The sequence below is a fragment of the Aulostomus chinensis genome, chromosome 18 (genome assembly GCF_037954235.1).
Source record: "Aulostomus chinensis isolate RoL2024-O1b breed Wild chromosome 18, RoL_Achi_v1.0, whole genome shotgun sequence".
Taxonomy (NCBI): Eukaryota; Metazoa; Chordata; class Actinopteri; order Syngnathiformes; family Aulostomidae; genus Aulostomus; species Aulostomus chinensis.
The window spans coordinates 18,092,869-18,108,244 of NC_141337.1; the positions used below are offsets into that span (position 1 = coordinate 18,092,869).

General features: G+C 42.2%; 1 protein-coding gene across 5 annotated transcripts in view; it reads left to right on the forward strand.

Moving 5' to 3' along the window:
* The window catches only part of grin2ba (glutamate receptor, ionotropic, N-methyl D-aspartate 2B, genome duplicate a), a 160,476-nt gene that overhangs the window by 103,976 nt on the left and 41,124 nt on the right, over positions 1-15,376 (forward strand). For all 5 annotated transcript variants that reach the window (XM_086184043.1, XM_086184045.1, XM_086184046.1 and 2 more), the window contains one exon: positions 7,918-8,110. In XM_086184043.1, the coding sequence (XP_086040169.1) occupies positions 7,918-8,110 (193 nt within the window). The remainder of the gene's footprint in view (positions 1-7,917; positions 8,111-15,376) is intronic.

Consider the following 15,376-nt stretch of genomic DNA (forward strand, 5'->3'; position numbering starts at 1 on the left):
AAGCGAAGTTTGTTGAACAAGTAATGGAGTGTGAGTGAGTTGAGTGTTGAAAAAGTGTCAGCAGCGTGTGACATTAGATGTGGTCCTGGGGGGCCAGAGCTGTCAGAGCTGAGGCCCCGCGAGGAAGGCAGGTTGCCAGGCCGCCTGTCTATTTCTGACCACTGACATGGTCGTGGACCAGCTGACATGTGGTCAGACACTGTCTGACAGAGGCAGAGCAACTGATGGACAGAGAGAGGGACAGATTAAATGGCAGACAGAGAGACAGATAGCCAGATAAATTTCTGAAGGCAGGGGGTTGTTCTTTGAGAGCTGTGTGACCCCAAACCCAGATGTGTCCAGTGATGCTCAAAGATCAGTTATTGGCCATTTTCAGAAGTCATAAGGGCACTTCTGGCTGAGAGCTTTGATAAGAGTTGCTTTTTGGACAGGCATGTCTCCAAGATCAGATGCCAGTGAACAAGCCCTGCCCCATTTATTGTTATTGCCGCCGCGCCTGTCAAGCGTAACCAGCGCAACAGTTCACAGTGACGGTAGATTTATCATTCAAAATTCACAAATGAGCTGTTGATTTCATGCAGAATTAACAAAAGCAGGCGTCTTCAGTTAACAACCGTAGATAATCAAGTTGTGTTGGGCATTACGAGTTAAACATTACATCCTGCAGAAATGAGCAGGTAGAAAATAGAATGCATTCAGCTGCTGGATGTAGTCCGATTTGTATGATTGTTTTTGAAAGGAAAAATAACATGAAAATTGCTGTCCAACGTGTATTGCGTAAAGGTAGAGGTTGCACGTCTCCACTTGGAAAACACGACGTCAGACTTCCTGAAACATCAACTGTGACAGTGTAACAACCTGCCTTTTGAAAGCACGAATGAATAGTACATTACATTTTATTCAGTAACAAGCCCAGCACTGGTCAAGAGCAGGTCTATACTGACCTGCAGCTTGCTAATGTTAGTATAAGCAAAGGGTGCGATGCTAAACTTTTCTCCAGCTGACTTTTAATGAAGCAAAAGCTAGTTAAAGGTTTTATGGCATATTAGGCCAAAGAGTCAGGACAAAACCAGTTCAATTCTTGCAAAGTCTGCAACATTCTGAAAGCCGCCAGTTTACAGCATCATAACACTGCCATTTATCACTGGTGTTTTCAGAAGCTGAGATAAACACCTTGACCAGAACTGAGGAGGAACAATGAAGACTGCTCAGCTCATTATGACTTTTTGGTCTGAACTGGTCGGGCCTGTTGCCAACATGTAGCAAATAAGGGAACAGTGCAGTGATGGCCTGACTGTGTTAGTCATTTAAAAAAAAAAAGAAGTCATTGTTTCCATCATGCAAGTATAGTGGTACAGTACATTTAATACTTGTGAACAAATTAATTTCTACCTTAACTTTTCCACGTCTTGGTGCACCATTGTCACAACACATAACAACTGTGGAAGATTGCCAGGCATGTCAAGTAATTTATGGATTTAAACATGCAGCGACCTTTGATAGCCTGAGGAACATTTATTTAACAGCAATGCTAAAAACGGTATTAAACCTGGGTGTCCTTCTAAATTGGGTTAATAGAAGCATTCAAAATGTAGGATTATAAACGGTTAAATTATAGAATTTACATCATTCTAAAATTTAACCGTTTATAATCCTACATTTTGAATGCTTCTATTAACCCAACTATTGCAGGATTCAAAATGTAGGATTATAAACTGCTAAATTATCTAATTAACATAATTCTAACCATTATGATTAAAGGATTCAAACTTCAGAGAAGTGACTACAACAACTAAATAATAGCTTATGGCTTCTGATTGTTCTATCTGTCTGCTTATGCACCTCTGTCTCCCTCTCTTTTGTTTGTTGAAAAATTGCTTCCCTTTCGTTTACATTCTGCAGATTGCCACAGTTAAATGGAAAAAAAAATGCTGCTAGCCGGTGTCCAGCTCCAGTTTCCAGCCACTGGGAGTCCCCCCCCCCCCTTGGGGGTGTGCCCAGAAGCCACCATAAACACGCCCATTTATTCAATTGCAGGGTGTCACCAGGAGATGGCAGAAGATTTTTACTCTGCTGCATTCATCTTCTGCTTTAGTTTTGCTTTAATACATATTTTCGATTTGCAAATAGATAAGACCTGATTTTTTTTTCTCTTACAGTATACTGTGTGCGTACATACATGTATACCAGTCCCTCCAGGATTTCACACTGTTTTTTTGTGATTGTGCGATCAAAAAAGCTTGATTTTGCAATGGTTTTTCTAAAAAATTGCGCTATAATTTGTGAGGTTTTATGTGATGTAATTTTACTTAACATGCGCTGGAACATAGACGGAGCTGCAGCAGAGATGCTGGAGAACTCCTGTCCCTCTCATATTGTGTGTTTTCTCATCAGTGTCACATATGCAGATACAGACATTATAAAAGCTGTAAAATACTCATATGATACTGATTTTACTGTCTATTTCCCGTTTTGTGCTCATGCCAGCATGAGCAGCGGGAGAGTTGCGCCGGTTCTGCGTGTCTGCTGCGGCGCGTCATCTGGAGATTCCAGGGCTTGGCAGTGATTTACGCAACAGGCGCGCGGCTCTCGGCAAACAAAGACCATGAGATGGCCAGTAGACAGGCATATTGGTATTGGTTCTCTGTATTGGCCTCTTTCAGTGGCCATACTCTGGAACAATGTGGGGGCTGGGAACCTGTTTGGCTGGCGACCACCCATTGATCTAGAACAAAAGGATACACTGTGATGCTAATGATGACTTTTCAGCCCATCCTACTGTGAACACATGCCTGATGGAGTGAACATCAACGTGAGCATGACTCCAAGTTCACTCAGCTCTGAAATGTGCCGGGAGTTCATCACTTCAAGCGCAGTGAAGTTCACAAACCACTAGCAGTTTGTTAGTTTCTATAGAACAGACCTACTACTTTGCTGATCCAGGACATGCAGTATTTCACCCCGACAGGTTTTGGATAAAGTATAAATCCAGTGATCTTGAAGCTCTGAGCTTCAGAGCTTCTTTTTTATGCGACAGGCACGCGGCTCTCGGCAAAAATAGACCAGGAAACTGCCAGTGGACAGTCATATTAGCATTGGTTGAATATGTGTTCATTTTTGCGATCGCAAGATTTCCTGGAGGGACTGATGATGTACATTTTGTTACTGGTCATTCTGTACTCTAGGACAATGTGGGGGCTGGGAACCTGTTTGGCTGGCGACCACCCATTGAGTTAGAACAAAAGGATAGACTGCAATGGTAATGGCTGTTTCCCTTTCCAAGAGAAGCAGCGCATAATATAAAGTTAGATCAGTCTCATAATCAACAAATGAACAAAGTATTCACAAAATGTATATTGGGATTTATATACAAATGTCTCCCAACTCAAAATATTTTTCAATACACACAAAAAATATCTGTCCTTAAAAGTAGAAATAATCCACAAATAAATTAATAAAATTCACGAATGTATTTCTGATGCACACACAAATATTACTTGTTTTAAAATGGATTCAAATAACAAATAATTATATTCAAACTGTGTTTGCTTCTGATGTTTAAGTGTGAAGAGTGTTAAATCGTGTGCAGTTTTTTTCTCATAGCTCACAGCCGTTGTAAGATCGCTGAGCACACAAAACAGATCACACCCATATATGATAAACATCAGCTAAACCACATCACATGTACATCACCGCATTCATTTTTAAGCTTATGAAGGCAGAGGCTAAGAATTTATGTCCCTGACAAAATTATCAGTCCCATGACGATGATGCACAGAATTAAAGGAAGTGTGGTTTCAAGCTAAAGAAAGCTAGCTTAGACAGTCATACTTAAACAAGCTCCACAGTGGTTAGTCCCATTTAGTGTTTATATTTTTCAGTGTCTGTTACTTGTACCAGAAAATAAAACAACAACTTAAAGATTATGAATAAACTAAATGACATGGTTAAAAGGGGCTGCACGGTGGTGCAGTGGTCAGCAAAGTGGCCTCACAGCAAGAAGGTTCCGGGTTCGAGTCCTGGCTCCAGCACGGGATCTTTCTGTGTGAGTCTCCATGTTCTCCCTGTTCCTGTGTGGGTTCTCTCTGGTACTCCAGCTTCCTCCACAGTCCAAAGACATGCAATTTGATTGATACTCTAAATTGACTGCAGGTGTGACTGTGAGTGTGAATGGTTGTCTGTCTCTGTGTGTTGGCCCTGCGATGGACTGGAGACCTGTCCAGGGTGATCCGTAGATGCTGGGATAGGCTCCAGCCCCCCCGCGACCCTTACTAGTAAGGAATAAGCGGAAGTCGATGACGACGACAAAGTTAAAAGTAGTTTGACTACTAAAGTATTTACTGCTGGTCAGGCTGTACCTTATAGAACAGTGGTCCCCAAACTACGGCCCGTGGACCGGATACGGCCCGCCTCCACATTTGGCCTGGCCCCCTGAACAATACCAGAGACACATTTAGATTTTTTTTTCCATATATGTGTATTTGTATTTGATAATAAAATTGATAGCTAGCTATGAACTATTTTCATTATTATCTATTAAGGTGTGTTCATACCAAACGTAAAAATGTATTGTTTTCCAGGAAGCCACACAACCAAATCACCCTCTCTGGGTTCTTCAGAGAAAAAAGTCAGGAAATCTATAATGACACCACCAAATCACCCTCCCTGGGTTCGGGTCAAGGAACTTCTTCTGGGGTTGCCAGACAGGGGCACAGACTGCAGAAGGGTGGAACAGAATGTCACGCTCTGTGCGTGTATGAAATAGTTACTAACTGACTGTTCACACCAAACGCGACGCAAATTTTCACGTCACTTTATTCGCGCAAATTTGATCGCTGGATCAATATGTTTATATCCGCGGCATTCGCGAATAAAGCGACGTGAAAATTTGCGTCGCGTTTGGTGTGAACAGTCAGTTAGTAACTATTTCATACACGCACAGAGCGTGACATTCTGTTCCACCCTTCTGCAGTCTGTGCCCCTGTCTGGCAACCCCAGAAGAAGTTCCTTGACCCGAACCCAGGGAGGGTGATTTGGTGGTGTCATTATAGATTTCCTGACTTTTTTCAGTGAAGAACCCAGAGAGGGTGATTTGGTTGTGTGGCTTCCTGGAAAACAATACATTTTTACGTTTAGGCACCCCTGCGATCGCCACACTTTTTCTGTTACAAACTGACCCCGGCCCCCCATCAGAGAAGGGGAGAGTTATGTGGCCCTCACAGAAAAAAGTTTGGGGACCCCTGCTAAAGAATGTCAACTGTCTCAAAACAAAAAAAAAAGAAAAAAGTGATGGACGGAGCTACAATTCTAGGGTTAGTCTAAAAGACCCTTTTCACAGCAGCCATTTTGACATATTATTGTAGGGAAAAGGGAGGTGTAATCGTTAACATTAGTTACTGTTCCACCAATGTGGGCAAGGGTTATTATTCATGCTGGCTAATTAAAATGGATAAACTCAAGGTGGAATAAGACTGTAATTGATTTAATCAATTGCAACTACATTTACCCTTCAAAATGGCTGATGTGAAAAGGGCCTATCTTTGATCTACCAGCACCTTGTAACTTTTGGCAACACTTCATCCAAAATGTGTCATTTTTCTTCAGACTTGTTATTTTTCCTTTCACTATTTGTCAGTTGTCCCCACCTACGTTACTTACTGGAGATTAAGGAATTCTGAAAACACCAGCCATCTATGTGTAGCAGGAAGCTAACTGAGAGGCCCAAGAACAATCGTAAAAGTGTCCATAGCGTTCAATGATGACGTGATTAACTTTAACATTCAGGTCAACCCATTCTTACTCATTCATGATCATGCCAAACCAGAAGTGTTGTAGTTTGTGCTTCACTCCAGGCAAGGATTTTATGGATTATTGAGTGTACAGTTTGATGATGAAGACACTGATTATACTGGATGGTGCATTCAGTGTATGTTGCAATATTGATAGGAACTGTGCTCCTTTCCAGAGGAAGAAAATATCCCTCTGAGTCCAAGACATCTAAGTGAGTCGTTGCGCATTTGGTTGTTTTTGCAGATTCAGCTTATTATGGCAACACAATGATAAAAAAGTTTTAATGCTTTGATTAGACGGTTTTTGGCTTTTCTTTTAAAAAAAAGAATTAATGTGCAAAACAGGAAATACAGTATGATTGACTCATTCCAATAAATTCTTGGATATTCCCTAGTACTTTAAAACACTTACAACTTGTCCAACAAAAGGTAATTCCTCACAAGCAAAAACCATGGAGAGACCTCCATTGTTTCCAAGTCTTGTTGTATGTTGCCTATCCTACCACCTTCAGACAGAAATACTTCTTATGTAGCCTGATTCATTCCTTTAAACCACTTGATGGAAATGGCTGTATTTCATATTTTCTCCTCTGGCTTTTCCAAAATGAGCTAGACATTTTATTGAACTATTGCTCTTGAATGGCAAATGATACACTTTCACCTGTGCCCCCGCACGATCACAGGTTAGCGAAGACACAGTCCATTCCTTTGAAAATGTTGCTTGTGTATTTTTGATTATTTATTTTAGATGAACAGCATGATAAAAATACATTAAGAATAAGTCTTCCATGCATGATGAGTTTAGCAGCATGGATGTATCGTCTCTGGATTAATAAAGGTTTAAAAATGCCAAACTTGTAAGGTCAACCACAGCTACCTGTGGAGGGTGGAGGAAGGATGAACACCCTGGCAGACAGCTGAAGAGGTTGATGGATAGTTAGAAGGTCACCTGGAGAAATGGGCAGAGAGGCGAAGAGAGAAAGGCCCACAAATGAATGTTCATAACCAAACACGTTGTCAGAAGAGAGCAGGATTTGACAGATAAACAGGCTTACAGGCAGCGTAAAGGCCAACATAGACAGACTGCGCTTTAGACTGACAGATGGACAAACAGCAAGGTGATAGATGCGTCTAGTCATCACATAGTGTATGCTGTCTATTGGAGTACGTTCAAACATGTCCCCCTCTCTGTATTTCCTAACATAATAATCTGTCTCTCTCTGCTATGATTTACCTGCATCTGTCCAACTCTTGTCTCATGATCCAATTCACCTCTCTCACCATGTAGTTCAGCAGTTCCCAACCTTTTTCAGTCGTTATCCCTTACAGTAATTGTACTTCTTTGTGACCTCCATTCCCATATCTTTTTTGAATAATACATCAAATTTCGACTTCAGTGAGTTTACATCACAGTCGACGTGTATTTTAAGCCCAAACAAACAATGATAAACAAATGTTACTCACGTAACTGGGACTGTTAACTTGTGAAATAAAAAAAACGAAACCTGTCAACTTATACTTTTATGTGCATTAGTTCAGAAGTGTCTGTTTGTATCGTTTTAAAAGTTGATCATTTACACCAGTTTTCATAGTTTTCTAGTTCAAGCCCTCAGTCATCGATCAAAGATAGAAACTGTGAATCCGCGTGCAGGAAACATCTTGCAACAGGATTCATTTTATTTTCAAATGAATACGGGGCTGCTTTGGTGCCAGTCAGAATGGTCTCGGAACAATTCTGCAACTCTGCCAGATTTACCGTCACTCTGACCTGAAAATGTGTGTACACCACCTGAGATGAGATGAGATTTGGTCATGACTCCATTCATGTCACTTGTGTGGTGATGGTTGCACGCCAATTGTGCACCCTTTTCCTGTTGTATGTTTATTCTATAAATGAAGACCATTGATGTTCATATTCAATAATTAATTCAAATTATTTTGTTAGTGGTTGCACAATGTAAAAAAGAAAAAAAAAAGGGAAATAGATAATTATTTTGTTTTTTATCAAATGACCCCTGTTAGGGTCCCAACCCCCGGGTTGAAAACCACCAGTTTACTTAAATATTTCACTTGTTCATTCTCTTATCATTTTTCTGACGTGTCTCTTCTTTTGTCTTGGTCCATGCAGGGCTGCTGTCCGTGTCCTACGATGAGTGGGACTACGGCCTGGAGGCCCGAGTTCGTGATGGTGTGGCTATCATCACAATGGCAACCTCCACCATGATGATGGACCGTGGACCTCACACCCTGCTGAAGTCTGAGTGCCACGGAGCTCCTGACAAGAAGACCCCCATCTCAGGCAACCCTAATGAAGTGCTCAGGTGAGGGAGTTGTTTCCTGCTCACAGAACCTGAGAACACAAAGTGTAACAGTATAAATTGTCACATAACAACTTGGTAAATATTGCAGACTTTGCCAGCTCTAGTAATCGCACGAGTAATAAGCAGTCACGGTTACTACTTGAGAGAAAGAATTTTTCACAGCTGATAAAACTTTGGAAAAAAGGAATGTTAATTAAGTGTAGAAGAGCATAAACTCATAAACTACATGTAAACATGAATTTATTTATTACTCAAGCCCCCCAAATCAGGTATAACTGAGCTTATTGATCCTGCGAGCTGTGCAGGTAATGCAGCAATGCAAGACCAAAGCTGACAAAAAAAGTCACAATGAAATGATTAGGGAGACCGAAGGGTTCATGTGATAGTAGGATATTTCATGTAGAGTAGCGTATTCCAGGACGGGTCAGGGAGAAGTGCTTGTACAAACGAGAGGGGGGTCCCTGTTTAGCCTCAAAGGACAAGCTAACACTAGACTTTTGGTTCGGATCTTTAAGAATAAGGCCCTCAGAATCTGACAAAACAATAATAGCAATAACGTATTGCTGCTTTTATTTTTAAGGTAATATCACTGCACTGGAGGGGACTTTAATAGGCAACTGATCCAGGATCGTGCCTGACAAGAGAGGGAAGTGCAGAAGTAAAATTTGGAGTTTCCTAATTTAAAGCAAGCAATCAAGCAATTAATTATTCACGCCCGTCGCCAGTAAATATCAGTCTCAAATGCTTCATTAAACAGCGCAATAAGAGTTTAGATTACAGATGATGTTTGATTTTTGAGGTTGAAGATTTTCCCAGATGTTGGGCATCCGAAGCGGTTGACATGTCTGGTGTTGTGTGCAGTGGGAAATGTGAGTGTGAGTCAAATGGAGTTTAATGGAGCTGGTAGCGTGTAGTGGAGAAGCAGCTTATGGGCTGTACAATGTAAGATAGAGTGTAGAGGCCAGGCATTTCTGAAACAGTCTCATTTGTTACAGTCATTATTTTACAATTACACTAATGCCCCCAAATTAATGTGGCAATCATTTATGGATGGTGAAATACGACACAGCAGCGTTAAAAAGTGCTCTGGTTCAGGTACAAGTACACGCAGGCGCGCGCACACGCACACACAGGCGCGCGCACACACACACACACACACACACACACACACACACACACACACACACCTTCATGCCCTGCATGCTACGATCATTCCTCCTAAGCAATAATACCCTACACACACAAATCACCCCCTTCATATAAAATCCAGCCCCACCCCCACAGCTGTCCATCGCAGCAGCAGGCCTTTTGAACTGGTTGTGAAGCACAGCATTCAGTGGCGCTTTGCTCTGTGCATTTCCTAATTGGTCCCAGTGGCGTTTCAGTAGGACACTGATGCCTGTCATGCTCTGCTCCAGAGCTCAGTATTGTATTCAGGGGCACCCTTCAGCAACCCTGAATGTCTGCTGTAGCTGCACATGTGTGTGTGTTGCTACAGTATAGTTTTGTTTTTTTTATTTGGCAAAATCTGTGTGTGTGTATGTGGGGGGGCTGAGGGGACTTGTGTCCAAAGTGAGTCTGGATGCTTCTTTCAAAATTAGTTTTATATCAGTTTTGAGATTGGGCTCATGACACACACAGAAACACAAGCCGGCAAGGAGGTAATGTTTGTCTGTCAGCAGTATTACTCAAGAAATATGAGGGTGATTTTTACCATTGCACCACCAGGAAATGACATGTTCTTTGTAAACACTGATGTACTCCTCCTTGCAGGTACTTTAGATTTACCTTAGACCTGGTCAGACAGGTCTTAAGACCCTGGTGATGTGAAGACAGAGAGTTTTCTTTAAAAGGTCTTTTGATATTTCGTAATAAAACACTTGTATCCGGACTTCATATTGTAAGATCTTTTCCAAACCTCACTTGTTTGTTTAGAGTCCCAGACTGAAGGCATTTACGAGCTAAATTTAAATCATACTGCCAATGAGTGGTGGCAGAAAGTAAGCTTGATGTGAAAAAAACCCATTTAATTTACATTGAAATGACACCTTTATTTCCTTCATGTAGACAAACAAAAATAAGATGTAGTGTGCAGTCTGTGCAGTCACTTCCTAGATCCCTGACTGATGCTGCTGCTGGAGGAGGCTGCAGACCTGAAGAGGCTCAAACTGCCACCCGTAGCACCACTTGCTCACGTCCCCGTCTGTCCATCAGTCTCTTCCCTTTTCTCTCACTCTTTATCTCTGTTCCACTCTTTGCTTCTGCATATCTGTCTTCCTCCATTATCTGTCTTTGTCTCTGTCCTGCTCTCCTGCTCTCTTTCCCCCCAACCGGCCAAAGCAGAAGGCCGTCCCCATTGAGCCTGGGTCTGCTTGACGTTCCTGCCTGTTAAAAGGAAGGTTTTGTCGCCACTGTTGCAGGATGTGCTGCTGATGGAGAATTGTTGGGTATAAATTCATTGAAGGAGGGAGGTACTGGACCTGCTCTACTAGTAAAGTGTCATGAGATAACTTTTGTTGTGATTTGGCGCTAGACAAATAAAACTGAATTGACTTGACCACTCAGTGGACACAGGAAGTGAAATTTGCACCACAGGGCAGCATTAGTCTGCTCCTTCAAAAAAAAAAAAAAATCCTAACATTATTTGGTTTCACCTCCATCCCACTCCACAGAACAGTCCTGTCAGGGTTGGTAAGGTCTGTGCATGAAGTGGTTGGTGGAGTTATGTGCTCTCTGAGTGCTTTGTAATTTGTGTTACTCAGATGGACACTTGGACAGGCTCACAGGAAGTACATTTTTCCTCTGATACAAGCTCACATTCAGTCAGAGAAAACTGATTCTCACATCATCACATCTCACTTACACAGCAACACAACCAGCTGGAAACGGGAGTTAGAGGGATGTGAACAATGTAAATTAAATGCACACAATACTTCCTGCTTTGAGATGACAATGGATTTCAGGGCAGCTGCTGAATGCGTTTCCCATTTTGTGTATGTTGCACTCCTGTGGTTGTTTCAGACATGTCCTGGTCTGATCTCCTCTCTGCTTCTTCACTCTGCCATGTCTGCTCTGTCTTTCCTCAGTCCTGGTCTGTTTTTATACATCTGCTCTGCTCAATTGTCTCTGCCCCCCCCCCCCCCCCCACACACACACACACACACACACATTCAAATTTACTCTTCTCTTCTCCACTGCTCTACTCCTCCCTAGCCATCGTCTGCGCTCTAGACCAGCAGTCTTATAATCAAATTAGCTGTGTTGTTGATTAGATCAGTTGTGATCGCTGCTGAGATCCTTCGGCCCTCGCTGATGTAACTAAATTTGTTTGGCGATAACCTTTGTCTTCAAGTGTTCAAGAGATTATCAATTGGCCTACAGTCTATTTTGTAGAACCTGAGTGAATGGTTGGCAGGCTGGCTGGATGGATGGCTGGATGATCCCTGACACCTGGTCGGTTCACTTTACTGAAGTGGAGTGAATCAAAATGTAAAGAGATGAGAGATGGCTGGGAAGTGAAGCAGCTCAATCAGGAGACCCTTTTATAGGTTAAGGGAGGCTTCGTCGTCACTTTCCAATGAATTCAAATGCTGTACCTGAAGTTCCTCACAGTTAACGGCAAATCATTATTAGGTCAAAGCCAAGATGCATTCTTGAAACCTTTTTTTTTTTGCTGCAGATAATTTGTTTGCAAACATAAATGAGAATCTATTGCTCCAAAAACTCACCTTGACTCAAGAAATGCATGATCTAGGTCTTGTTTCTTCTTTATTCTGAGACGGGTTTGTCTAATAATCTACGGGATTTTTCAAAAACTAATGGTGTTTGAAAATCTCAAACCACACTGAGCAAAGTGACACTTTGTAAACATCTCTGGAACGTTTCTGCTGGTCTGACGTGTTGTTTTAGTTCAGTCAGGACCCTGCATGTGCCAAGGCATTGCGAAGTTGTTGAACTTTGACAGATGTCTTCGTTCTGATGGCATCTATGTAATATTAGCAAGTATGAAAATATCAACAGCAGCTTTAACCCCTTAACAGGCCAGCAGCAGACATGTTAACAGTCATACATAAAAGCAGATAGATATGAATAATACATAGAAATTTAAGAAAAATTGTTGACCCCTAAATACCATAACTACTCATAGCACACATAATAATAACAACAAAGTATGACAAAAGCATTTAGGACGAGCATTTTTCAAAAACATTATTATTTAAAAATGAATAAGGCTTGGGAAAAATAAAAGGGCACGTGCAACAATTAAAATAGCTGTATGTGTTAGTAGCAACCCCACCTTGACTGATTCTGTAGTTATTCACAGTCGTGGTTATTGACTGATGGGAGTGGCCTGCCTGTTTACACTTGATTTAGTATGAGGTGGTGTTGCCCTTGTAGGGACCAGCAGTTGGAGCAGCATGACATGTCACTTCCAACAAACACAATCAAACAAATAGTTGCAGCTGATTCCTGTAGTGTGGCGGTGAGGACTCACCAGGACTATCAATTCAAACTTTTCTTTTTTAGTATGAGCCGTAAGGGCTGGACCATGTCGCTTCAAACCTTTACCTCGATTTCAATTATTCAATCTTTTTGTGTACTTTTTTCGTACTGACTTCATAGTTCTTTGAACAGGTCATTGCAATGAATCATCCTAATTTCTTGTCTTCGGTGGCACTCAGGTGCTGCACGCTGGTTTGGTTCTTGGAGTTGATTGATTGATCCGTACAGACACTGTTGACAATGTCTGCAGGTTGGAAGCCAGGTGAGGGTATATGTCCTGGTCACTGCAACAGTGCCTCCTCAGGTTGGTCAGTGTACCTGTAAATGGTAGAGGGGAGCTGGGGGGCTCTACATTCCCCTTGCTCACCAACTGGTTGAAAAAATGCAGCCGGTGACTCCAAGGAAGAAAAAAATGAGATAGTCAGCAGTGCTCCTCATAGCAGCAGAAGGACCAGCTTGGTAGGGTGGGTGATAACACCATTTACAATTGGGGAAAAACTAAGTTTGCTCTCGGTCAGTGAAGTCTCTCAAGCCAAAGTTATATAAATCCTGTTTCCTTTTTAATCAGTGATATTTTCATGACAGATAATACTGCTTTGCAGTCCTGCTACAGGACTAGTTGTCATGAGGGATAATAAAGACTTAACCTCTAACTTGGTGATGTTTTTCCAGCAAGGATTACAAAATGTTAGGTCAGTGAGAGAGGGACGGAGATGTGTAAATCAAATGTAGTTTACAGTTCAATCTGATGAATAATCGCTGTATGGTCACAGTCACCTGAGTATAAGCCATACTTTACTGCTGATCCCATTTTAGCATCGCCTTGTCCAGCCCATAGCGCTTCATTCAACGCCACAAGAGAAGGACACACCACTGCACTAAGTAAATTAAGTCCACTGTAGCCAGAACTGTGACATTCTGCAGCACCAGCCTGACAAATGAAGATAGCAGGAAGAGGAAGGAGAGAGCTGAAGAGGAAGGAGCTTGAGAGAGTGACCACTACTGAGCAATACACAATAGTGTGGCAATCATGAGTTTGACAACGGCGGCCCTGACCTTGCTGGCCGTGGGCAGGTTCCAAATGAGCTAGGACTTGGAAAGGTGTCAAGTGCTTTTAAGCTCTGTGGACATTTTTGAACTTGTGTGGCCTCAGTGAAGCTTTCGATGGAGTGTTTATGTGTTTGCATGAGTGTGTGCAGAATACTGAAGCAGCGTACTGAGCTGAGGGAAGAGCGTGTGCCTGCTCTCCAGACACTGTGTCCACCTGTGCTAAACTAGTTTATAAAGGCCGGTTGAGTGTGTGTTTATGGGTTAGGCCAATGGAAGGCGTTAAAAAGGTTCCTGTTTGTGATGGTTCTTGATTGGAACTTGGTCAGGATGCTTTTGCTCTCTTGTGTCTCTCCATCTTTATACCTGCCTTCCTTTCTCTGCTGAAATCTTTTCAATTGTTTCTGAGTGAATCTTTGTTTTCCGCCAGGTCGTTCCAGTGCTCTTCTTTCTTATAGGCTGATTTGATCTGACATTACCAATGTCTCCTTATTTTTGTTGGATTAGTTTCTTTATTTGCATGACTACTCCTTCCGCTGGCTATCAATTTTTATTTTTGATTCTTATTCGATACGTTTCTCCAACACCAAAATATAGAGGCACTGAGCTTTGCTTTGTCTAATTATACTCTAATTATTGCAGTGATGTCTACCATTTGTCCAATCCAAGCTACATATCTCGTGCCATTTGCTGCTTTGATGTCATCTGTCCTCATTTCCGTCTCTCTCGCCGCTCTTCCTATTAGCACAATATATTACGCTGTTTACACATCCAGCTCCCATGTCTGAACACACACCACTCAATACATCCATGTGCGAACACATACACACGCAACAAATTTACACCTTCTTTGCTTTCACACTGTATGCCCCCGAGTGAGCATGCAGCAAGGGTACAATGTCATCATCGGCCATATAGATCCTCCTCCACAGACCTGATAAGTACATTGCACCACAGTAATTGCTAAAGAGTGTAATTCATGACTAATTTATATCAGGGTTAATTTATTAAAACTGCCTTATCAATATTTCACACGACTCCTCCATTATTCACACCAGAACATGTGCTAAAACGTATCTGTGTCAGGCCATGGAGTGTGTGTGTGTGTGTGTGTGTGCGCGTGTGTGCGCGCGTGTGTGTGTGTGTGTGTGGGGGGGGGGGGGTTGGCACCATGTTGTTCAGATTGTCCTCATAGAAAAGTAGAAAGACAACATTCTCTGTGATGTCTTCGATGTGAAGGCGATATGCAACTGTGATGCTCCGGTTGGCCAGGTGGAGACGGCTGCTGCTGCCATGTGAATTTGAATTCACCAGCTGTACTGTAGCATTGAGGTTTCCTCTTCTAGCCGTAGCTAGAAGATGACTGGCTCAACAGGATGTCAGAACAAGGGGTGCAGTGGGTGGGCGGATGTCTGCCACCGTCTTATCACGCTTTTCACACACAGCATGTGTGCATAGCGGGCAAGTTACTCAATGCCAGTTTTCATGAAAATACACTCTCATGTCACATCACTTCAGGCAACACAGGGAGATGAATTATAAAGGGTTGTTTGTGTTTCTTGTAGGACAAGAAAGGTGGCAAGGTAACTAACTCTTGCTATTCAGCATTGTGAGATCACGCAAGGGCCCATAAGAACATGGATGTGCAGGCTTTTCTTTTTCTCTTTTAAACCTATGCAAAAAAGTGCTGCACTATAATTCACAAGGAGGAGCAGG